This window comes from Pseudorca crassidens, chromosome 4 (assembly GCF_039906515.1).
Source record: "Pseudorca crassidens isolate mPseCra1 chromosome 4, mPseCra1.hap1, whole genome shotgun sequence".
Classification (NCBI taxonomy): Eukaryota; Metazoa; Chordata; class Mammalia; order Artiodactyla; family Delphinidae; genus Pseudorca; species Pseudorca crassidens.
The window spans coordinates 51469920-51496435 of record NC_090299.1 but is presented as its reverse complement, the minus strand read 5'-3'; the positions used below and the strand labels follow the sequence as shown (position 1 = coordinate 51496435).

Genomic DNA, 26516 nt, shown 5'->3' with positions numbered 1-26516 from the left:
AATGGGGTTGCCAGGCAACTGTAAATGTTGAGATGTATGAGGGTAAGGATAAACGGTTCAGGAATCTGAGAAACACGACCTGAGTAAGGCTGAAGCACAGACTCCCAGAGCTCATCATTCAACAAGAGTGGAACACAGAGTAACTTCGGAAATGTTTTCTTCAGAGACGCCACGCACTTTGCCCTGACTCCTCAGCTCCTCCTCACAGAAGAAAAGTCCTTCCTTCAAGACGGTCTCAGGCACACTAGTGTTTAACTGGACCAATCAGATGCAGGGAGGCGGGGCTCGTTTTCTGTACTGCCTGAAGCCCGCCAAACGCCCCGACACCTCTGCGCATGCTCAAATCCTTCCGCTCCTGGCACGCTATTTGGAGCGGTTTGCGCATGTGCGAGAGCGAGACGTAGATGTTTGTCCCAAGGCCTTCCCGTACCGTCCAGGCGGCGAGTCGCCTCCTGGTTTCGGAGTGTGTCCGGCATGTGTTAGTTGTTCTCCGGCAGCAGTCGCCACTGCGGACATGAACCGCGAGAGCTTCGCGGCGGGCGAGCGGCTGGTGTCGCCGGCTTACGTGCGGCAGGGCTGTGAGGCCCGCCGGTCGCACGAGCACCTCATACGGCTGCTTCTGGAGAAGGTACCGAGCTTTCGGGTCCCTCCCCAGCTGCCGCGCACCCCAGGCTCCGGCTCCGCCCAGCGCCCCTGTTAGTTCCAGGACCTGCCTCACCTGCTCGTGTTTGCTGGTTGAGCCCTGTCCCCAGAGTCTTTCGCAGCTGGGCATGCCATATGCCGGCTTGCGCCGCTCAGCTCCTTCTCAGCCTCGCCAATGCTGGCAAAAACCCAGAGAGTGTTATTAGGGGATGTGGGGAGTTCGGAACGTCGAGCCCTTTTTTTTTTTTTTTTCCTAACTTCGGGTTGGGGAAGCGAGGGGAAGGCCGGCATGATTTACTTTTTCGTTTGCGGATAGGGCAAAGTTCGTGTCTTCCATCTTTCACTACTCCTGGGGAACACATGATATTTATAAACTACGATATACTAACTCGAAGCAGGTGTTGCTGAGGAACTTCACAGGTCTCGTTCTTGCCAGCATCCTGAATTTTAATGTCACTAAAGTTTGACAACCCTAGTTCTAACACCCTGGTGTGAAAAAGCCTAGTTGAAGACAAGGTTTATTCGTTTTCAGTTACTTTTAACTGCAACTTTAAACCTGAGTAATCTCATTGTATTTATCATCACTTCTCACAGCATCGTGTGGATAATTGTAATATAGTGTAACACAAACATTTTGCCTATTCAGAGGTTCTTCAGAGTGCTGAATTTATGTTTGAATTTTAGAAAACAAGGAGCATGGCAAAATGTGCATGGAAAAGTTTTAAAGTTCATTGAAGTAGGGTTCTGGGGAATGATGGTTTTTTAAATATAGTCATAAGCCTTTTTTTGTTTTCTTTTTTCTTAAGGGCAAGTGTCCAGAGGATGGTTGGGATGAAAGTACACTTGAACTCTTTTTACATGAACTTGCAATCATGGATAGCAACAATTTCCTGGGCAATTGTGGTGTGGGAGAAAGGGAAGGGAGAGTGGCATCTGCATTAGTTGCTCGGCGACATTACAGGTATGATTTTTTTAAGTACAAAGTATTTCCTTTTCCCTTTTTTCTTTTTTTTTTTGGTTAAAAACAATAGTGGCAGTATTAATCATATTAAATTATAAAATGTCCGTTTGTAACCTACTTCTTGTTTAAATGGGCATGTGAACTAGATGCCACAGGGAGATGGAAACAATGTACCTGAGTAGGTGCTTTTCAGGACAATAGGGTAAAAGTTCTAATATGAGGTGGTTATATTCTGGGTCAGCTTCTGGGTGATTAAGGATACTGGCTGTACGTTCTGTTAAGAATGTTTGTACTGTCTATACATTCTGTTAAGAGTGTTTAACCTAATAAACCTGTTTGGTTGTTAAGAGTTTAAAATATGCTAAGGTTGTTTATAGTTTTCCATGTTTCTTTTCTAACATGGCAAGTTTTTTTAGAGAATGGTATATTTATAGAACTTTAACGTCATTCATCTGCATCTAAACTGAATCCCATTTTATAAATATCTTGCTTGTTGCAGTAGATGTAGGAAAGGTATATTATAATTTTAGATTATTAAGTCACTTTTTTCTTTTGCATTATTCAGAAAGCTTTTCATCAATTCTGATAACCATTTAGTTGTTAGTGGTTCCAAATATGATCATTTCTCTGTTCTCCAACCTTTCTGTGAAATACAGGTAAACTCTTTAAAACTCCCGTCTTCCATGATTTTAAATCATGATGAAATTTTCCTAGGAATAGTAGAATTTTATTTCAGCCGAAACTATTGCAGTCAAAACTAATGATAATGAATGTATGACCTGAATGAAAAACTAATGGTTAAAAATAAGGTGATAACATGGTTGATAATATATGTAAAAAAATGCTTAGTATGTGAGGTTGCAGTGGTAATAGAGTGTGACACGTGTTCTGTGATAATTCCAGTGTGCAGAATTTCTGATCTAGGCAACTATAAATGACAAACAGATTTTTGATTTTGAAGTGTATTCAGAGGTATCTTTAAATAGTGTATAACATGATTAAATTTAAAATGAGTGGATTTGCACACTAATTTTCAAGGAGCATGTACTTCTTCTAAACTTAAGGCAGTATTTGAAACATCAGCTCATCCCTGTTAGAAGTTAGCTCACTGCTCTGATTAGGGAAATGGGAAGAAAGAAGAGAATTTAATGTTGCATATATCCTGGTTTTCTATTGCTGTATAACAAACCACCTGAAAACATAGTGGCTTAAAACAGTCATTTATTGTTACCTCTGACAGGTTACCTGGACTCAGCAGGTGATTATTGCTTCAGGTCTCTCATGTAGTACAGTCAGGTGTTGGCTGAGAGTTTAGTCATCTGAAGGTTCAACTGGGCAGTTTATCCAAGTTGAGTCACTCAGATGGCTGGGAGCTCAGATGACCTCTCCAAGTGGCTTGGCTTGGGCTTTCCCCAGCATAGCAGCTGGCTTTGAAGAGAGGACCCCCTGCCCCCCACCTCCTCTTGAGCAAACCTTTCAAGAGGCCAGATGGAAGCTAGAAGGCTTCTTATGACCTAGCTCAGAAGTTCCAGACCATCACTTCTGCTAGATTCTTCCAGACCAAGCAAGTCACTAAGGCCAGCCGAGATTCAGGTAGAGAGGAATTAGACCCCATCTCTTGGTGTGGCAGTGGCATATGGGCATAGGGAGAAAAGGAATTGATGGTGGCCATCATGAAGACTAGCTACCACAGCATACTTGATGAATTTGTTTTGATTTAATTAGATATTTTCACATTATTAATAGTCAGGTATAGTGTTTATTTGGTTATTGTATTTGTATACTTATACAGTGGATTACTTAGAACACTGAATATTTTTGTCCAGTTTTTGGCCATTTTTTGCTTAGGTTCATTCATGGAATTGGACGATCGGGTGATATTTCTGCTGTGCAACCCAAAGCTGCAGGTTCTAGCCTTTTGAACAAAATTACCAATTCTTTGGTCCTGGACATCATAAAGTTGGCTGGTATGTACTGTGTTAATCATAATACTTTTGGCTGACCAGTCACACAAACCTTTGCCTAATTTCTTTTATTAATGCTTCTCTCCAAAAAGAGTATAAAATGGCTTTTGAAAAGACAAATATATATATATATATATATATATAAAACTTTTAGAATAAGATAGAAAATCAGAGCCATAAGCCTGGAGGATGAATTTAGCAGTGAACTTCCTGAGTGTGAGTACAGAAGAATAAGCACTAAGTCTGTTAACTCTTTTTATTTGATAGAAGTATATCATTTCTTTAAGAAGGATGCTGTTTTTTTAGTGGAATAACTAATTTCTGTTTTTCTTCGTATTTGTAGGTGTCCATACAGTGACCAACTGCTTTGTAGTTCCGATGGCAACTGGTATGAGTCTAACCCTGTGTTTCTTAACATTACGACACAAAAGACCAAAAGCAAAGTACATTATATGGCCACGAATAGACCAGAAGTCCTGCTTTAAATCCATGATCACTGCAGGTAAAAGAAGAGAAGTAACATATATGTTTTTCAATGTCACAGAAAATTCAAACTTTTTATATAGAGCTAGATAAATGAAAAAGAAACTAAACCTGTTCCTATTCCTTCTTTTTGTTGTGGTAAAATATACATAACAAAATTTACCCTTTTAACAAAACATTTTTAAATGTATAGTTCCTTGACATTAACTACATTCCTCTTGTTGTGGACCATCACTGCCATCTCGCTACAGAACTTTTTCATCCTCTGAAACTGAAACTCTACCTATTAAACAATAACTCTACCCTCCCCACCACCCTCAGTCCTTAGCAATCACTATTCTACTTTCTGTCTCTATAAATTTGTCCTTCATATAGGTGGAATTATAGAATATTTGTCCTTTTGTGACTGGTTTATTTGACTTAGCATAATGTCTTTAAGGTTCATCCATGCTATAGCATGTGCCAGAATTTCTTTCCTTTTTTAGGACTCCCATTGTATATATATCCCACATTTTGTTTGTTCATTCATTCATTCACTGCTACACACTTGGGTTGGGTTGCTTCCACCTTTTGGCTGTGGTGAATAATGCTGCTATGAACATGGAGGTACAAATACCTGTTTGAGTCCCTGCTTTGAATTCTTTTCAGTACACTCTAAGAAATGGAAGTGTTATGTCATATGTCCCTATTCTTTAAAATGGGGATATGATTACCTGCCTCAGAAGACTGTTTTCAGAATTAAGTGGGATGACATACGAAATGCCCAACAATAATCCCTGGAGCATAAGAGGTGCTTCAGGAATGTTTGTTCTGTATACATGAGTGGAGTACACGTAAATAATTACCATGAATCAAAGTACGAGGATACAGGCATCATTGAGTATAGATGAGACAAAAACTTTAAGTTGGTATTTTAGTATTTGGCTTGCTTAGGTCAAGTTGAATTTGAGAATTTAAAGTTATTTTTTGAATGGCCTCAGTCTGTTGTATGAAATGAACAGTATTGGGCTGTAATTAAACTGCATAAATAATCCTAAAGAAACTCGTGTAAAGGGATTCATAATAAGGACATATAGCAGAAATGGGTAGACTTTTAAAAGGTTTATTTTAAGTGGCATAAAGCTGTCAAGTCTGTTAATTTGCAAACTATTAACCAAAGAACTGATAACCAAACTTAGAGAAGGATTGGCATATTGAAAAACTGTAAACTTTTTCCAAATGATGTTATGACTTGGACTGTGTTATGTTCTTAGGAAGCAAGATGGTTGTATTCTTAAAAAAACCCAAAAACTTGCATCATAGTTGTTTGAAAACAAAAATACGGTTGAGTGTAGAGAATTTGAGAAATAATAGAGAATTAACTGTCCTTAGGAAGTTACTTATTTAAGTAAAATTTTCTTTGTTTTAATAGCTGTATAGATATGAAACCTAGAGTTCTGTGGACCACCGTATATGAATTGATGATTTTATAGTGGCTGAAGGTTTATATTTCTGTAGATAGAATGCGGACAACTTGACGTGGATTCTAAAACAGAAGACTACTTGCCTGTAACTTTGCTTTAAATTGCTGTGTGACCTTGGGGAAGGCACTTAATCTTCCTAAATTTTGACTCCCTTATCTTTGAAGTGAGTGAGTTGAGCTAAATGGTTTCAGAATCCCTCATAGCTCTTAAATCCACAAATCTAGCCTGCTGCTAGATCTGGTATTTGAGAAGACTGAAGATGTGAGTACATAACTCGAGTGCAAGACAATTTTTATATTTAAATTATAGAAGGCTTTTGTAAGCTATGAGATAGGTCTACTAAAATGTCTTGTATTTTTCTTTAGAGGTAAAACATTAAGTTGATGATTGTGATTTGTTTCAATACTTGAGCTATTATTTTTGTTCATCTCTGAAATAAAGAGAAATTTAAAATAAAACTTAAATGTTGCCAGAGAATGAGTAGATTTACTTTTCTATGGACTGAAATTGAACTGGGCTAAGTGACCCTTTTTGTCATCAGTGAGTCTTTATTACTTTTGTAGACCTCTATTTAACATTTGCTTCCTTACTTCCCAAAATTAGTCTTTCATGTCATATCAAAATGTTAAGTAGATTTGTAGTCCTAATTATGGTCTAGACGCCGCTCCGCGGCATGTGGGATCTTCCCGGACCGGGTCACGAACCTGTGTCCCCTGCATCGGCAGGCAGACTCTCAACCACTGCGCCACCAGGGAAGCCCTTGACCTGCCTTTGACTCATGCTGGTATTAAGCCAGGTCTTTATTATTAGAGAAGGGTTCATTGACTAGAATAAATGTTTAAGAGTTTTTGTGTAGAATAGCACTGCTTCCTAGAGTCCACAATCTCCCCTTATTTCAGTTTATACTAACATTTTGGTTTCTGGTTGACTTGGTTAGGTTTTGAGCCTGTGGTGATAGAGAACGTTTTAGAAGGTGACGAGCTACGCACAGACCTGAAAGCAGTGGAGGCTAAAGTCCACGAACTTGGGCCTGATTACGTTCTTTGTGTTCATTCTACTACATCCTGTTTTGCTCCAAGGGTGCCTGATAGGTAAATGATTTGTGAATATTGTCCTTCAGTGTTCATTAGTCTTTTACATAAAATGCACTTATACTAATTCTCAAAGATGCCTAAATAACATTTGGCAGTAAATACTACGTGAATGGACTGTTGAAGAAACAACATAATGGCTTGGGAAAATAAAAATTAGATATAGAAGAAGGAAGAACAACTAGTACCAAGTGGAGATCCTTTTATCACCTGAGTAGATGCATAGCATCTCTGTTTTCTTGCTCTTCTTTATGTTTCTGGACGTCTTGCATCTTCTTCCTTATTGTTTAATAGAAATCTCTAAGCTAAATTTTGGATTTACATACTTGTTTTTATTGCCATCTCCACTTTGATCTTACAATTAGTTTTCATATATAGGAACTATCAGTATTAACAGATTTTAAAGAGAAAATTTTAGAATTATTGTCCTCTAATTTTTTTTTAATTGCAAGACTAACCCAGATATACAGTTAGGTATATAATTGTTTTTGCATTTTGAGAAAAATGCAGATATTTAAGAAAATTTTTTTTAAAAGGCAAACGTTTGCTTTTCTGAAGGATGGCTGCAAATTTTTATTCTGAAAATGTAGTAGGCTTAGGTATAGTAATAAATATTTCTAGTTTTGACAGCAACTGTTGGTTTCATTTTAACATTTTGAACAGAAGTGCTAATAATTTGTGAAAAAACTATTGCTTTGGACTATTTTCATAGCATCAAGTTATACTTTGATTTTAATTCATGGAGTCATATAATTTGGCAGTAATTAATGCATGTTAGCTTTTACTATAGGCAGACTTCAAGAGACAATTTTAAAACCCTGCTCTTGAAAATTTACCTTGCTTCATTCATGAGTCTGGATTCTATTTTCAGATCATGTTGCATATGCTTTAGTTGTTTATTCATTACTTATCAATCAAATTTTAAATTTGTATTTAAATATTAAATAAGCATCTTTAGTCTTTCTTCATTGATGTTTTTGCTATCTAGAAAAATTTTAATGTGGTTGAAATAAATTACATTTCTAAAAACACCATATGAATATTTGTATTAGTTAAATTATTTATCCTTGAGGATATCTTTGTTTTTGTTTCATTTTGACTAACTTTTTTTTTAATTGACGTATTTTTAATTGATGTATAGTTGATTTGCGGTGTTGTGTTAGTTTCTGGTGTACAGCAAAGTGATTCAGTTATACATATATATGTATATATCTATATAACATATATACACACATACATATATATATATATATTCTTTTTTGTATCTTTTTCATTATGGTTTATTATAGGGTATTGAATATAGTTCCCTGTGCTATACAGTATGACCTTGTGGTTTGTTTATTTCATATACAGTGGTTTGTATCTCCTAATCCCAGACTCCTAATTTATCCCTCCCCCAGCCTCTTTCCCTTTTGGTAACCCTAAATTTGTTTTCTGTGTCTGTGAGTCTGTTTCTTTTTTGTAAGTTCATTTGTATCATATTTTACATTCCACATATAAGTGATATCAAATGGTATTTGTTTTTCTCTGTCTGACTTCTCTTCGTATGGTAATCTCTAGGTCTGTCCATGTTGCTGTAAATGTCATTATTTCATTTTTTTTATGTCTGAGTAGTATTCTGTTATATATACAGACCACATCTTTATCCATTCATCTGTAGATGCACATTTAGATTGCTTCCATATCTCGGCTATTGTACCTAGTGCTGTTATGAATATAGGGGTGCATGTATCTTTTTGAATTAGAATTTTGTCTGTGTATATGCCCAGGATTGGGATTGTTGGATCCTATGGCTACTCTATTTTTAGTTTTTTTAAGGAACCTCCATAGTCTTTTCCATAGTAGCTGTACCAGTTTACATTCCCACCAACAGCGTAGGAGGGTTCCCTTTTCTCCACACCTCCAGCATTTATTAATTGTAGACTTTTTAATGAAGGCCATTCTGACTGGTGTGAGGTGATACCTCATTGTAGTTTTGATTTGCATCTCTCTAATACTTAGCGATGTTGAGCATCTCTTCATGTGCCCATTGGCCATCTGTATCATTTTGAATAACTGTTTTGGAATGTTTACAGTATGCCTGGTATAGTGCTAAGTACATTTTACATGCATTTTCTCCTCTGGAAAAAATCAAAAAGGTTTTTTTTCAGTCAGTAGAATTCTCATATACTATTTTTTGGTGGTGTTACATAATGAATGTTTCTGATTAGAGTGAACTTTAGGAAAATGGTGATGCTCAGTTATTAGTAATATGTTTGAATTTCTGATTTTATTAAATTTAAAAATACATTTTGATTTCTTTCAGTTTAATTCCTTTATAGTCTTAATTTGAACATATATATTGTCTTTATTAGTTAACTGGACAGAGAGTATTGTGGGGCAAAATCAAAGAAAATGTTAAAAAAAAGAAGAGTATCATTTCTTCAAACTTTGAAACACCTTAAATTGGCTTCTAAGTTAGAATACAATCTGATTCACATGGAAAATATTTTTTCTGCTTCTCTTTGCCTTTCTCATACACATTGAAAATATTAGCAAATTTGATCAATTCAGAATATTTAAAACTACTCAAGTGATTTAAAAAAAATAGTACTTTATGTTATTATAGTGCCTTACTCTCAAGGAAGCTTGTTATCAAGGAATACTTTCATTAGAACACAAACATGTGAAAGTGCCTTTTATGAAGAAAATACTTGTGTGTATCCCAGAAGGTCCATTTTGTTAAAAACAAAACCTGATTAGTTTTCTGCTTGATTTGTGAGGTTTATGAAAATGAGTGATAAAATAAGTTTTTAATTCATAAAACTTTTAGGGAAGTAAATTGAAAACTTCTGACAGTTGAATAGAATAATGTTAGTTCTGTTTGTAGTTTAAAAACATATTAATGCACAGCTACTATAAAAGGAAAATGTATTCTGTGTAAGTTGATAATTAAACCATATAATATATATTTGTAGTACATTTATCTGAGAAATAATTTTTATTCTCTCAAAATGCTTTACTTCCAAATTTTTTATACTGTAGACAGAACGTTTTTTAAAAATTAATTTTATCAAACCATAGGATTTAGTTTTAGCTTCATAGTGTGAAGACATTTCTGTTAGAGATGACTTCAGTCACAAGTATTATTTGGTTTTACAAAGGAACATCATTTATTACACTCTAATTGAAATTTATTACCTTACTTTGCATAAAGTTAGACTCTCAGATTGTTTTAATATGGGGAGTGTCAAATGAAGGAGTACAAGTGAATTTAAAACCAGCAGCTATTTAAAAGATTCTTCAGTATCCAAGTTGTTGGAAAATGTTATTTTGGTACTGAAATATTTTAATGTTCTGTATTTTTTAATACATTAAAGTCTGTTTGAAAATGTATTTTTTACTTTATGAGATGCTTAATGTGAGATTTCTTAACATTTCAAGATATGCTGATTATTTTGCGGATATTAGCTTAGGATGATAAGCAACCGAAAGCATTTAAAAATGAGCACATCAACCTTGTAAGAGGTCTTTATAAATAATCTGCTTCTTGCTTTTTATATAGGAAATTTTCAGGTGATTTAAAAGCTACCATCTATGTAAGATTTTTCTAAATACACATTTTCTTATTTATTGGTGACATTAATTTAAAAGCTTTTTCAAGTTTATCCTTAAATGCCTGCTATGCATTTCCAAGGTGCCAAACTATATGCTAAAATACTGCTGTAGAAATTTCAGTTTGTCTTTTTTTTCCCCTAGTATACTTTAAGGATAACTATTAAATTAAAAACGTTTTCTCATAATTTATTAAGACAGAGTATGAATATGTCTTTCTATTGAATATGTTTATAGATTAGAAGAACTGGCTGTGATTTGTGCTAATTATGACATTCCACATATAGTTAACAATGCTTATGGAGTGCAGTCTTCAAAGTGTATGCACCTCATTCAGCAGGTAAGAGAGTTTCCAAAGATATGTCAGGGAAAAATGGATTTTAACATATTTGGGATTATTACTTTGTGTTTCTTACAACCTAATACAGAAAAACGGTTAATCTAGCATCTTCTAATTCATGGAGCATTAGAAATTTGCATCCAGTAGTCACTCAGTAAAAGTCATTATTCTTTGCTAGTGTCATTGGACTATAGTTTTGGTCAGCACCAACATGGAAATACTTTAGTAGCTTATTTTTTTAACTTTCTGAGAATGTTGCATTGCCAATGTTTTTTTCATTTTTCTAATATAGTGGGTTATAGTGTTTTTAAAACTATATTGATTAGTGAAAATGACTTCATTTATAAACATTCTAGCGTATAACTATGGAGTTGGCAGGTTTTTAAAAACTGTGATTTTATTTTATTTTATTTTTATAAGCATCACCTAGATCCCAGTCATCTGTTTTAGATTCTTATTTTTAAAACATGTCTGAGCTTCCCATCCCACTCAGAGTAAGAGTCCCACTCAGAGTAAGGGTCCCATCCCACACAGCCATGGCTCTGTGTCCTCAGGCATCTGCAGCTTCCCTGATTTCATTTCCTGCTGCTCTCCCTCTTACCCACCCTCCTGGCACATTTGCCTCCTTTCTCTTCCTCTCTTATGCTACCCGTGTGCACCCCACTCCTGCTCATACCTCTTGTTAGGTTGCTTTTCAAGAGAGTTGCGTGGCTTGTTACCTGACTTTCTTTAGATTGATGAGACTTTCTCAGACAGCTTATCTAAAATAGCACCTTCTTCCTTGCCAGCATTTTCTATCCCTCTTTTTCTGTTTTGCCATATTCATTGATTTTAAAGTACACATTTTTCCATGTTATATCTCTGAAATTGAGGTGTCTTATAATGTTAATTGGCAATGTTTATTCTTACCTAGTGGTATGTAAAGTAATGGTGCTTCTTGAAATTGATGGCCTCTTGCTCTTTTTCTCCATAGCACTTGTCACCATTTGATATGATGTTTGTTTACTGTCTGCTTATTGGTAGTGATTAGAATTAAGGTTCTGTTAGGGAGAGGACTTTGTTTTGTTCACTGTTGTGTCCTCAATACTTAGGACAGTACCTGGTACATAACTGACACTCAATAATTGGTTACTCAGACAATTGAATGAATAAATGATGTATTACATTTACTTACAGTGATTAATTATTCACACTATATCAGGATATGGATAGATATTATCTGGGTATGATATGAATTTTATGATTTGCGTGCGTAATGACGTTAGTCAAATATTCAGTTTTGACACACATGTGAGTTGTGTTATGTGGTTAAGAGTTATTCACAGATTATCTGTGGCCTTCTGCCATGTGGTGGTGAATGCTGCTTAGCCCTGTAGATCCTATCTCATACATTTTTTTTGTTATTTTGAGTACTAGTATTATCTCTGATATAAATATGGTTTATACAGTAGTATTAGCTGATTTGCTTAATTTCTTTACTCAAAGTTTGTACCAGTTAGTATGTAACTGACTGCAAGTAACAAAAACCCAACCCAAATTAGCTTAATCAATAAGGAAATAGATTAGTTTACATAACAAAAGAAGTCCAGAGGTGGAGTGGTCGTCTGCATGGTATTCGAGGGTTTCTTAAAACCTTTGAGGAAGACCATTTACTGTTTCCTTGGTATCCTTTTGCATTATTCCTTAACTTTTTAAGGCTTATCACAATTTCAGACTAGATTATATCTAATTTGAATGGTAGCAGAGGAAGGTTGTACAGTTAGCTATGCTGGAAATCTTGAAAAAACATACTATTTCAGTGATTCACTTTTATTCCTCCTCCCCTTTTTCCTTTCTCCTCCTCTTTAATTTTTAGCAGCCTTAATTCTTTTAAAAGTCAGATATTCTAGCATTCCTAAAAGTTTAGAAAAGTGAGGAAGGGATAGAAGATCACTCATAACCCTGTTACCCTAACAATTACCCTTTAATAATTTGTGTATCCCTTTTTTCTCTTTCTTTAATACATATACATATTGCTTTTTACATGGTTATAGCCATTGTGTACATTTAGTATTAACTTTCTAAAATGTAGTCAAAAGCATATTTAATTTTTAAACTTAAATATAAACTTAGATTATATTTCTATACTCTCCACATGCTTATAAAGTCTTCATTGATCAGTTTAATGGCTCCTTAACATTTACCCATATGTTATGTACTTAACTCAGCAGTGCTCATTGTTTTGGTGCTCATGACATATTTTTGAATACTAGAAAATTTGGTGGTGTAATTGAAGAGATTAAGACTCTTAAATGAAAACAAGCTCCAGGATACAATATGAAAGCTGCCCATGGAGTTGTGCATCACGAATACCCTACTTTGTCATCACCTCTCTTAATTCGTGAGGTGGTTTTACTAAAATTTTAACCAGAAAATAACACTATAAGATGGTAAATGAATTTTTATAAGGTAGCTGTTGTATTGTTGCAGATACTGTATTACCTTCTAGAATGGACATTTCTTTAAAAAAAAAAAAAGCAGTACATAAAAATTGGCCCTCACAAAAAGAGATGGTGTCCCTATTGCTTTCAGCCAAATAAATACTTGGGTCTTATTCAGTGCTAGTTGTTTCATGACATTCTAAAAAATTAAAATTAGCTTTAATTTATCTCAGTAGTTTTTATCAGTTATACATACCATTTACTGAGTACCCATACGCACCATGTGTCAGGCATCCTGCTAGATTTTTTTTTTTTTTTTTGCGGTACGCGGGCCCCTCACTGTTGTGGCCTCTCCCATTGTGGGGCACAGGCTCAGCAGCCGTGGCTCACGTGCCCAGCCACTCCGCGGCATGTGGGATCTTCCTGGACCGGGGCACGAACCCGTATCCCCTGCATCGGCAGGCGGACTCTCAACCACTGCACCACCAGGGAAGCCCCCTGCTAGACTTGTAAAGTTTATTAACTTAATCCTAACAGTTTAAGGTGTACTTCTCATTGTTTCCGTTCTACAAGTGAGGAAACAAACTCGGAAGTATTAAGTGACTTGCCTAAGGTCCCAAGCTGCAAAATGGCCCATATAGTTCAGTGTGATTCCAAATCCCTTTATCTTCGTCTAAAAATCAAAGTACTAAAACTGGGAAGCTTTCTTGAGAAGACAGTATTGTAATAATCAAGCAAACAATGAAGAAAGAGGTATAACTAAAATGTTTCAGAATTTTTTTTTTTAGGGCAATGTCCCAGAATGACTCAATGCTGAGCATATAGAGCATTCTGATATGCATATGTAGTCCCCAGGAAATTAGCTTTGCAGAACCTATACTTCTGACATATACTAAACTGACTAATTTAGGAGACTCATGGAATATGGATGTGAGGACACGTTAATAGAGAGGGTTGTAGTAGAGTCACAAAAATACATAGAATTAAAGATTGTAAGGCTCCCCAAGTGTGGGAAGCAGCAACTTTTGTTTATTGAGAATTTGAGAGAAGTACGTGTTATACTAGTTATTCATAAACCTAATTGTCAGTTCATTCAACAGATATTTGCAGGGTTCCCACGGATGTGCCAGGCAGCAGGGTAGGCACTGGGGATGCAGTAGTAAATACAACAAAATCTTTATCCTCATGGAACAGAAGCAGACAGTAAACAATAAGGATGACAGGTCTTGATAAATGCTCTAGTATTTGTGGGGGAGGAGTATCAGATGGTGTGATCCAGGAAGTCCTCTCTGAGAAGTAACATTTGAGCAGAGCCCCGAGTGTTATGAAGGCATGAGCTGGGCAGCTCTCTGGAGAGATTCCAGACAGAAGGTAACATCAAATGCCAAGACATTGAGGCCGGGATGTGCTTGGAATGCATGAAGAATAGCAAGAGGCCAGCGTGGCCGGACCAGGGCAAATGAGAGCAGCAGTGGTCGTAAAGAAATTTGAGGTGTGTTAATTGAGGTGTGTTAAAGATTTGAGATTTTATTCTTGGTATGGTCATCAGCCATTGGAGGGTTTTGAGCAGGAGAGTGACGTGTGACGGCTGCGCTGTGGGGAATGGCCTGTAGGAAGGCAAACGGGGAACGCTGTTGCAGTAGCCCACATGAGATGCGTTGGTGGCATGGGCCAGGGTGGTTGCTGTTAAGGTGTTAAGAAATGGTTGGATTCAGATGTATTTTGAGAGTCGATCTTACACGATATGCTGATGAACCAGATGCAAGGAACGAGGAAATGAGGATTCAGGGACTCCAAGACTTTTGGCCTGAGTTGCTGGAAGGATGGAAATGCCATAGGAATAATATTTTACTTTTATTTATTTATTTTTTTTGCGGTACGCGGGCCTCTCACTGTTGTGGCCTCTCCCGTTGCGGAGCACAGGCTCCGGACGCGCAGACTCAGCGGCCATGGCTCATGGGCCCAGCCACTCCGCGGCATGTGGGATCTTTCCAGACCGGGGCATGAGCCCGTGTCCCCTGCATTGGCAGACAGACTCTCACCCACTGTGCCACCAGGGAAGCCCAATATTTTATTTTTTAAACATGGACTCTTCATCCTGACTACCTAGGTTTTTGCCTGGGTGACTTTCAGTAAGGTGCTTTAACTGCCTGGATTTGAATCTCAGCTGTGCTATTAACTACATTTCTGACCTTGGGCACGTCACTTTAATTTCACTGTGCCTTAATTTTCTCAACTGTGAAATAGCTATTATTGTGGCATCTGCCCAGATAGCTATTGCATTGGTTAACTGAGTTAAGAATGTAAAGTGCTTAGAACAGTGCCTGATGCATAGTAAGTTCTTAGTAAATTTTGGCTGTAATTATTATATGAACAATGATCTGTTTTATTCACTGCTGCTATGCCCAGAACCTGGAACAATGTTCGGCAGATGATAGGTGCCCAAATATTTGTTCCCTGAATAAATGAGTGAATGGATGAACTGATAAATGGCAACCGTTTACTTCTCCTGTGTTTCCTATTCTGTTTAAGCCCTTCCAGCCTTCTGGTGTTTTTCTCTCCTCCTCATTAATGGCCCCAGACTTTAGTGTGGAGAATGAGGTCTATACACCGTTCCTGAGGTTGGGTCCAGCCTGTTTGTTTTCTTGCCACAGAATTTGCTACCCTTTGAATGCTTCTGTGTTTTAGTGATGAAGGGGTTCTAGCAAAGTCTGGTGCACTGATTGCTCTCTTAGTACTCCTCCTAATTTAGGTTCAGATTTCTCTCAGGAAACCTCGGGCACTACTTAAGTGTTAATAAAAAGGCAACTCTGACTGTTCCACTTTATTTTTATGTGCTACTTTGCATGGTTTTCAGTTATTTATTCAATTAGTCTCATATGCTTCTCTCTGTTTTCCTGTGATAAGGTGAGATTTTCTCTGATCATAGTTTATGAGGAAGTTAGAAAGGAGAATGACAGGGGAAGGTTAAGATTTAAACAATCATGCGATAGCCTCCGAAGTTGTCTGTGCCCCTTCCCTTTTCTGCTTTTGCTGCTTCTACCTATGGCCTGGATCTGGCCTCTTAGATTAGGCTACTTCTGTTCTCTTCTATCTGCTCCTTCTATTCTCCCTCAGCTATGGATGTGGATATAAAGTGGGAGGATGAAGGTCAAATAGGGTTACAATATTAATAGGAATGTAGATTGTGAATACAGATTGAAAATCTGTGGCTACAGATAAAGAAAAAAACTATCTTAGTTGAAGTTTAGATAGTATCTTAGTTTTTAAGAGGAGGAAATTGAATCACATTAGGCAGAAGGTTATAGACTATGTCGCATGGGACTAGAGCTTAGTTTTACATTTCTAGCAAGTATTCCGTCTTTCACCAGAATACTAGATTTTCACTTGAAGTTCATTTGCAGTGGAATGAGATCATCTAAGATTATAACATTAGGAAACATAAGTTATGTAGAAACTCTTACGTAGAAACTCTTATGCCAAGAGTATGCCAAAACAATTCCATTAGTTGAAGTTAAAAATAAAATTTTTCTTTTCTCCTTTATTATCCAAGTGGTGGTAGGAGCAGAGCTTGTTGCTTAAAGTGGTCACGCAGGTTAGTAGATTATCCAAGCATCAAAGAGAGGCACTTAATGTATAACTTATTGATTGGCAGCGTGGGTGGCTACAGTCCATTAGATTATGGTGGCCACTCGTGAACTCACAGAGGGTGTTTAAAATTACTTAATAGTTGTAGGACCCACTGTTGTTATTTATTGTCAAATAGAAGAGCACAGATGAAAGGCATGGGAGAAATTCACTCTCTCTTACTCAATTTTAAGGTGAAAAGTTCTGTTTCAGTGTAGTTCCCACCTGAACTGATACTGAAACTCTGCCTTCCTCACAGGCTTGGTGTGAAATTAAATGATTTATGTGTGAAAGCAGCTTGTAACTATAAAGTGGTCTTCCACCTATAAGGAGCAGCATTTAAAAACTCAGTTTAACGCTTAAAAATATTTTACTGGCATCGGTACAAAGAAAATAAAAATCTTTCATCTGGTTTTTGTTTCTTTGCATTGTTTTAATGGTATTTATTAATAGCAGTTGCTGTCTCTTCTTCTAAATATGTAATACTACATCTTATTCCGTTCTAGGGGGCTCGGGTTGGTAGAATAGACGCTTTCGTTCAGAGCTTGGACAAAAATTTTATGGTTCCAGTAGGTGGCGCTATAATTGCTGGCTTTAATGATTCCTTCATTCAGGAAATAAGCAAGATGTATCCAGGTAAATAAATCAGCTGCTCTTCAGAAAAAGTAACTAACAAACAAAAATCCATTTGTACATAGGCTGCTGTAATAAATCTTAATTTACAAAGCTTTTTTCCCTTCTGAATGTAACTTATCATCCTTATTTCAGGAAGAGCTTCAGCTTCACCTTCTTTAGATGTCCTTATTACTTTATTATCACTTGGATCGAATGGCTACAAGAAGCTATTAAAAGAAAGAAAGGTAAGCTTTCCCGTTAGGTCTAAACAATACTGTTGACTAAAACAGTACTCCAAAGTATTGGTGTTTTTGTCTATTGGTTTATCACATTGGGATGTAGATACCTAGCAAAGTCCTAGGGGATTTACTTTGATCTGGATGGTTTTTAATTAATCATTGTTATCCTGTCTATTCAGATATCCTGAGGAATCTTGGAAAAGTGATTTTTGCTTTTGTGTTTGTTTTTGTCTTAAGAAACTCCTGCATCAGGGATTCTTATTATTTCGGTAAAATTTAATTCATTTATCACTTATAGGTAGAGGCTCTTAAAAGACAAATGGACAAATTTTTTCTTTTTAGTTTTGGAAGCCTGAAGATTTGTTTAGGTGTGACATGTCAGTTGCAGGAGGAAGAACCAGGTCAGATGTTGGCCAGCTTCTCATTCTAAAATACTAAGTCCATCCCTTGGCATTATTAGAATGCTGAACTCATTGATTATGTTGATTATGAAAAGAAAAGTGACATTTGTGCTTAAAAATTGGACTTTGTGGGCTTCCCTGGTGGCGCAGTGGTTGAGAGTCCGCCTGCCGATGCAGGGGACATGGGTTTGTGCCCCAGTCTGGGAAGAACCCATGTGCCACAGAGCAGCTAGGCCCGTGAGCCATGGCCACTGAGCCTGCGTGTCTGGAGCCTGTGCTCCGCAACGGGAGAGGCCACAAAAGTGAGAGGCCTGCGTACCGCAAAAAAAAAAAAAAAAAAAATTGGACTTTGTCTCCAGCACTAAAAACTAGCTTAATTCAGGGGCAACTCCAAAATTGTAGATAGACAATGTTGGTAGGGCAGATCAGACTAAGATGTTTTATTCATCTCCCATCTGGGAGAGCTAGAGGCCCCTGGTGCAGTTTTTGTATCTGTATAACTTTCTAACACTTTGTAGCAATTACAGTCCCTTAGATTTATAATAGTAATTTACATATTTAAAGTATTTTCATGTACGTCATCTGATGAATCCTCTCAACAGCCTTATGAATATGTAACAGAAGTTTAACGTTTTCTGTGCCCTGTTTTACCCTAGTCCCTTTCTCCCCACTAATTCAACGCATAGGAAGGTAATTATTTACTTTCCATTGTTAGGACATCTCTTAAGATTTACGTGATATAGGAAAAGATGCTCAACCTCAGTCATTAGGGGAATGCAGATTAAAACCACAGTGAGATACCACTACACACCTAGGAAAAGGGCTAATATTAAACAAACAAACAAACAATGAAAACAGACAACACTGGCAAGGATGTCAAGCAAGTAGAACTCTCAGATGTTGCTGATAGGAATGCAAAATGGTACAGCAACTTTGGAAAACACTTTGGCAGTTCCTTATAAACATTTACTTACCACATAAACTAGCTGTCACACTCTTAGCTGTTTACTCAAGAGAAATGAAAATTTGTATCTGTACAAAAACCTTTATGTGAATGTTCATGGTGATTTTATTCTTAATTGCCAAAACCTGGAAACAACTCAAGTGTCCATCATCTGGGGTATGAACAAACTGTGGTATGTACATACTCAGCAATAAAAAGGAAAAAACTACTGATATATGCAATACTGTAACAACTCTCAGATGCATTACACTAAATGAAATAAGCCTGGCTTGAAAGGCTACATATTATATGGTTTATTTATATGCCATCCTGGAAAAGGCAAAAAAACATCAGGACAGAGAAAAGATCACTGGACGCTAGAGGCTTGGGTTGGGGGAGGGGACTGTTAATGGCAGTGAAATGTTTTGTATCTTGATAGTGGGAGTAGTTTCATGACTGTATATGTTTGTCAAAATTCGTAAAAGTGGACACCTGAAATTGTACTATATGTAAATTATGCCTGAAAAGAAATTTTAAATGATTAGACTAACACTCCAGTTTGATAAACTCCAAGAAGTAATCATCTTGTCCTGGCCAGGAGAAAACCTCAGCAGAATCTTTCAAGGGCCCTTCTCCGTATGACAGATGAAGACTGTTTATAGATGCGGAAAGCCATCATCTCTCTGTATGAGAGTTGAGTTGTATCCGATGTCAGTGAGTCTTAGCTCTCCTATCACTAGTTGTTTCTCTATGGAAAAGGTTCTTGAACTCACAGATTTTATTTCATTACTTGTGAAAGAAACAGTTGCTATCTCAGGCCACTTCTAGTTCTAAAAGATTGTAGAATATTTCCTGAAATAAAACAGCTACTTTCTGGGCCTTGAGCGTTATAATCATGGGAATTGGCCTGTGATTTAGTAATCCAGCACAAATCATATGGGTAATTTATAAATCAAACTTTTTTAAGTTTGAAAATTTTAAGATGATGGTCTCTTCAGTTTCATGGTACCTCCTATCCATTTCCACCCCTATTAAGCTGTTGTGACCCCTCCCACCCCCCATCTGAACAATGACAAGCCCATTTAAAGTAGCATGGTCTACAGTATGGACTAGTGTGTTTCTTTGAAACTCAAAGTAGGTAAAGTTGAGTGTAGGATAAGTTTCATTGAGTAAATACTTAATTTACTAAATATCTGTTGAGCATCTGTTATGTGTCAGGCACATAATGTTGATAGAGCAATCAATAAAATAGACAAAGATACCTGCTCTTACGGAGCTTGCATTTCATATGGAGGACACCAGCAATAAACAAATCACATAAAATATAAATGTTTGTTTAATACATAAATTATAAAGCTGAAAGTGCTGTGGAAGAAAAGAATAAAGTAAAACAAGGGGGGGTTGGGGATGATGTGTGGGGGGAAGTGGTGAGGACTGATTTTTTAAATGTGGTTAGTGCAGGCCTCGTTGAGAACATATTTGAGTTGACTTGAAGAAGTTTGAGGGAATATACATGCATGATGGAGAAGAGTGTTTCAGGTAAAAAGCCAGTACCAGGAATCAGGGTCGAGTCAGTGTGTTTGAGAAGCAGCGAAGAGGCCAGTATGGTTGGAGCAGCGTGATCAAGGAGAGTTGTGAGAGTTGAAGTCAGGATGGTAATGGGGGTGGGCCGGTCATGTAGGGCTTTCTAGGCCATATAAGGTCTTTGCCTCACATTCTGAGTGAGATAGATAGAGAACCATTGGAGGGTTTTGAATAGAGGAGTAACGTGATCTGATTTATATCAGGAAAGACATAAAGGATCCTTGAAGGATCCTCTGGTTGAAGGATCACTCTGGTTACCGTGTTGAGAATAAATTAGGGGGACAAGGGTAGAAGTTGAGCTTTTGCAGAAATCAAGAAGTGATGTTGACTTGGATCTAGATGGTGCCAGTAGAGGTGATGGAAGTGGTTGGATTCTAGCTCTCTTTTGAAGATTGAGCCAACAGGAATTCCAGATGAATGTATTGTGAGTGAAAGAGAGACATCAAGAATAATTCTGAGATTTTTGACCTGAGCATTTGGAAGAATGGAAGAGCCATTAACTGAGATGGGGAAGCCCGTGGGTTGGAGGGGAAGGCCAAGAGTTCAGTTTCAGACAAAGTTGAAATCAGGATATCCTCTGATGTCTAGGTAGAGATGTAGGTATGGAGCACGATACGAGTCTGGTGTTAAGAGAGAGAGCTGAGCTGAACATAAAAAATTGGGGGAGTTAATTGGCTAAGAGATTAGCTGAGATTTTAAGAGAATGAGTCTAAACAGAAAAGAAGTGTGAGGACTGAGCTGTGGGGCACTCCAACATTAAGAGGTCTGGGAGAAGGAAAGAGACCAGAAAAGGAGACTGAGAAGGAGGGAAAGCAAGAGCGTGGAGTCCTAGAAGCCAAGTGAAGGAAGTGTATCAAGGAGGGAAGTGTGATTGCCCAGTGCCACTGATAGATCAGGTAGAGTAAGCACTAAGGTTTGACTACTGGGTAGAAAAGTTTCATGTAAAAATCATTCTTAACATAGTCTTTCAATGCAGGGCTTGTGTTATCTAGCAGATACCATATATGTGTAGATACACTTATGTATATATATGAAGTTATAGCCCCTAATATTGAGCACTTACCATGTGGCAGGCTCTCCTTGAAGCACTTTGTCATGTATTCATTTAATCCTCACAGCAGCCCTGTGAAGTGTTATCCTCATTTTCACAGGAAACGTAGTGACAGAGAAGTAATGTGTATGAGGTAAATTGTGGGACATGGGTTTAAATCTAGGCAGTTGGGCTTCTGATCCTCTCTCTTAAAACCTCTAAACTGTACTTTTTTTTTATATATAGGTAAATAATGTAGTTTGGTAGCAATGTAGCTACTTTAAATAGCTATAAATCTGAAGACCTAGGTCTACTAATATCCAGAGGATGCAAAAGCAATAATACATTTAGCAGCTTTGGCCAAAAAAGCTCAGTTGCATTTTAGATATACACTATTTGCTTGTGCAGAACCACTGTTGCTGGGGAACTCCCTCTCTGACTCCAGGTGGTCCTGGTGAGACTGTCAATCACTGGGTCCCTTCTCCTCTTTCTTAGGGGTGGGCATGTGATCTGGCTAGCCTCGTTCGCAGGTGGACATGTGGAGATAGAGTCCTTCCAGCAGATATGATAGTTCATTTAGAGATGTTGTGTCTGTTGCTTTGCAGATAGTAAACTGTAAGGATGTAATCTTATGACTCTCAGCCGCCATATTTCTGGCCATGCCAAGAAAGCCTTCTTTAGAGTAGAGAACATAAGAGGGAAAACAGAACCGAGAGTCATTTGAGTCTCTGGATCCAGCCTTACCTGCTTGTAGAACTGGCTGTTATATGACCAATAAATTACCTTTTTCGTTTTAAACTAGATTTCTAATGCTGATACTTCTTTTTTTTTTTCCATTGAAGTATAGTTAACTTACAATGTTATATTAGTTTCTGATGTTCAGCAAAGTGATTCAGTTATACATATATTCTTTTTCATATTTTTTCCATTATGGTTTATTACAGGATATTGAATGTAGTTCCTTGTGCTATACAGTAGGACCTTGTTGTTTATCCATTCTGTATATAATAGTTTGTCTAATGCTGATACTTTTGATTCCTTTTATACCCTTCATAATGTTTCAAACATTCATTTCTTCTTTTCAATTGTCCCTGCCACAACTCCCTAACTAAAGCCCTTACCATATCACAGCTGGATGGTTACAATAACTTACTAACTCTTCTCCTGATCCCCAGTCTTGGTCTACTCTAATTTGTCATGTTGTAGAGCAGTGCCAGGTTATATTCTTAAAATGGGGAAGTCCCTTTTGGTCCAGTGGTTAAGACTGTGCACTTTCACTGCTGAGGGCGCACGTTCAATCCCAGGTCAGGGAACTAAGATCCCACAAGCCACTCAGCGTGACCCAAAAAAAAAAAAAGATTATATTCTAAAAATGCACCTTTCTTCAAGTTATTCCGCTTTGGGTTTTGGTTGCCTGTAAGACAAAGTCCAAACTCCTTAGCCTCCCATTATGATCCATCGTGATCCTTTGTGGTCTGGTCCCACATTACCTGAGCAGCATTGGCCCCTGCTCGTTCATTCATTCAAGCAAAGAAATGTTTATGCATAGGCCCTAAGGTTAAATTTACAAACAAGACTGACATAGTTGTTACCCTTAAGGAAATTGTAGTCGGGGAAATCTACATATTAAATAAATAATTACAAGTCTGATGAGAGTTATGAAAGAACAAGCAGAGTATATGAGAGCATATATCACCTAACCTTAGCTGGGGCACCTAGCCCAGCTCTCACAGGGTCAAGTGTCACTAGAAGAAGTGACATCTATTCTATGAAAATGCAACTCGTGCACTGATTAAGTGGCCCCCATGGTTTAATTGTAGGCTAGAATTGATGACTAGCGTAAGTGTAGAATTCTTAAAGGGTATTTTAGACTGAGTCTGGAAAGCAAAGTATTGTGCAATTGTTGGAGATTTTGTGATTTAGATCACTTTCCTTTAGGGTAAGTTCAGGTTCAGTAGGTCTGGAGTGGGGCTTAGACACTGCCTTTCAACCAAACTTCCCTGCACACCCAAGTTTAAAACCCATTATTTTGGGGCACACAGGTCGCTTGTATCTGTAACAGAAACTTGGAGAGGAATATATCATAGCATTTTAATACTTATACATAGATAATATTTCATGGAGTTTGAGGTGAACTGCACAAATACTGCAAATATCAAAGCTTGAAAATATAACTTGTTAGTTTTCTATTTATTTCTGGTATTTTTAGTTGTCATAGTTATAATCTTTTCTTATACCATAGCTACTTTTTACCTTATATTGATCAGTCTGCAGGTTTGGCTAAAATTTCATTTTTAAACTAAATAAATAGAATATGTAGCTCAAACAATAAAACCATTACACAGAGTTTTAAGTTAGACATTTTAAAACTATACTTTATTATATAGATGCAAATTTTTTAAATTTTTATATGCTGTTATTATAATATCAAATAAACATACTATTTAGTTTTTCCTGTTTTTGTTCTTCTTGAATTGAAACTGTAAATAATAATAGCTAATAATATTAAATATTTGCTATATAAACTAATATAAGTCTTGAGTAATTTGATAGTAAACTTATTTAATTAGCAAATTAAACTGACTGTTTGAATGCACATCCCTAAAAAATTACCATCAGGTGTCTGAAGTGAAACTTGATCCTTGATTTTGGGTAGTCTAGTAGATTACTGCCTACTTTGGAGTTTGCCGATTGATCCCTTTATTCTTAGCATCCTTTGCTTGTTATGTAGTAGACGCTCATCAGATGTTTATAGAATGAACTAACGCAGGGCATTTGGGAACACACAGGTCCACTGTTGTACAGTCTTTTCTTGCTTTACACAGAATAAGTATCTTTCTATAAAATTAGGCAGAAAGTAAATAACATTTTGATACTGACTTCCATTGTGACTTAGATGTTCTTATAGAGACATTTCTCCATATGGATATAGCTGAAAACTTGTGAAAAGGAGTAAGTTAAAATGGTGATTACCTGTTGTATGTAACAGGCACTGTACTTCTGGGAGTAGGGCTTCCTCCCTAGTGGATACTCCTCTTCCAAAAGTACTTTTTCTTACCCCTAAGGATTTTGGAATTGTTGATATTAGGGGTGTTCTGTCATCTTTTTGGAATCTAAGAATTTCTTGTATGCCATGCTTCTTCTGACCATTGACATTTAGGGTTTGACTTTAAAATTTTCAGCTACTTTTAGGTGATACCAAAGGCCCATGCAGGTGTACATTTTGCTTAGCAAGAATGAAAATCCACCTTCTTTGAGACTGACCTGCAGCAGTATGTAGCTCAGCTGGTGAATGGATCGAGTAGGCTGCCCAGCTCTGCTTTTCATTGTGACTTTGTCCTTTATTAATCATCAGGTAAATATTTTGTGGGGAAATTTTATGTTTTTAGTGTTATGAATTAGACTCCATTTTAGATGTCAAGCGGTAACTCGCTTTGTAACATCCACAACTTTGTTCTTTTTTCTTTATCTAGATAGTGTAGAGTGAAATGAACAGGGACAGGACAAGAATAGGATTATAGCTGCAGGTTATTAGCATGTGTCTGTAGGAGTCCTGCTAGCTAATGTTAGTTACTTCAACCTGAAAACTATTTTAGGCTAAGGGAAAAGTAGGTGGGTAGGAAACTAATATTTTTATGAATGTCTGCTGTATGCCAGGAATTCTGCTAGGTTCATTATATTCATTATAATGAATTCATTATTTTCATTATAATGAATTCATTATTCATTTCATGTACTACTCAGAGCCGGTTTCTGAGGTAGGTATTATCCCCATTTTACAGATGAAATTGAGGCTAGAACAAGTATACTTACCCAAGGAGCACATATAAGTGCCAGAACCCAAGTCTAGGTGATGCTAAAGCCTCTGCACTTTCTGTCTTCCCACTCTTCCCACTGCTTCCAGTCACCCATCCACTGTTGTGGAAGTGTTTACCTGCTGTGTGCTAAGCATTTGAGCCATAAAAATGATAATCTCCTGACCTCTGTTCTTATCTAGTGGAGGTGTGTAAAACCCCAAAGGCTCTAATGTATTCATTGGTTTTATTTAAAATTCTTTGTATAGAATTTATTTAGAACAGAGACTATCTATAGTAGTAATTGTCAGAGTATAAAAATGCTCATTTGAGAACTTTGAGAACGCTATCATTGTAAGAGCATAAAGTTTGCTTTTTAACAACTTCATTCAACAGAAAGTATTTTTGTTGAAAAATGTGGATGTCCTCCATAAACCATAATTGCATATATGTAGCATAAATATTGTTTTTTTATTGGATTTGTTGCAGAAGTAAAGGCCTCTTTTGTTTAAATGGACTTGCTTTTGAACTGTGAAAATTTAATCGTGATAGTTTATTGGTTTAGCTCTGGAGAAGCTGAGGCAAAGCTATTTTGCTCCAGCCAGAGCTATTTATATACCATCACTGAGAGCTCCTCTTTATATTATTGGTGTTATTGCCTACTAAAAAAGGAGTGTTAAAAGACAACTTAGGATTTTTTTTTTATTCCTTGCCCTTATTCACCACAATGATATTTTTAGTTTATTTCATCTAGCTCTACATCTTCCAAAAAGGCTTTATCTTTTTCACAGTAGAGGAAGACAAGAACTCAGCTTGAAGCCATTCCTTCTCAAGCCTTTTTTTTTTTTGAAGGGTGAAAGGATCAAAGAGAGTGGAACTCTGGGTGTGAATTGAACCTCTTTGCTCTTAGCCCCTTCCTGATCAACACATCTGCTTCATTGAGGGGAGAAGTGACCAGGAAGTTTAACTGAAGAGGCTTTTAAGAAAAGGGGTGAAAATTGAAGAAATTATTTCTTTGAGTTGCTCTATGCAGAAGGAAAGATCAGTCTTAGACGTTCATTCTTCACATTTGGTTCTGGAGAAGATCATTATAATTCTGCTTAGCTTTACTTTTAGAAGAGTGCTTTGCTGAACAGGGCAGGCAGATAATCATTCATTGTTGCAACTATCTGCTGAACTGGACAAGCTCAGAAGAGGAATGACAGAGGACTGGCTGCTCCTGTGGCTGGAACTTGTTAGCTGAAACTTGGAGAACATAAGACATACAGTTTCAAACAATATCCTATAATAAAGCTAAGTTTGGGAACTTAGAAGATTTGCAGCCC

The 26516-nt window shown here is 37.0% G+C and overlaps 1 protein-coding gene across 1 annotated transcript in view; it reads left to right on the top strand.

Moving 5' to 3' along the window:
- Positions 1-384: 384 nt before the first annotated feature.
- Positions 385-26516, top strand: part of SEPSECS (Sep (O-phosphoserine) tRNA:Sec (selenocysteine) tRNA synthase) — a 43819-nt gene continuing 17687 nt past the window's right edge. Inside the window, exons 1-8 of the mRNA XM_067735656.1 lie at positions 385-628; positions 1449-1603; positions 3452-3570; positions 3911-4069; positions 6451-6604; positions 10436-10538; positions 17092-17221; positions 17354-17445. Coding sequence (XP_067591757.1) covers positions 515-628; positions 1449-1603; positions 3452-3570; positions 3911-4069; positions 6451-6604; positions 10436-10538; positions 17092-17221; positions 17354-17445 — 1026 coding nt within the window. The 5' untranslated portion in view covers positions 385-514. The remainder of the gene's footprint in view (positions 629-1448; positions 1604-3451; positions 3571-3910; positions 4070-6450; positions 6605-10435; positions 10539-17091; positions 17222-17353; positions 17446-26516) is intronic.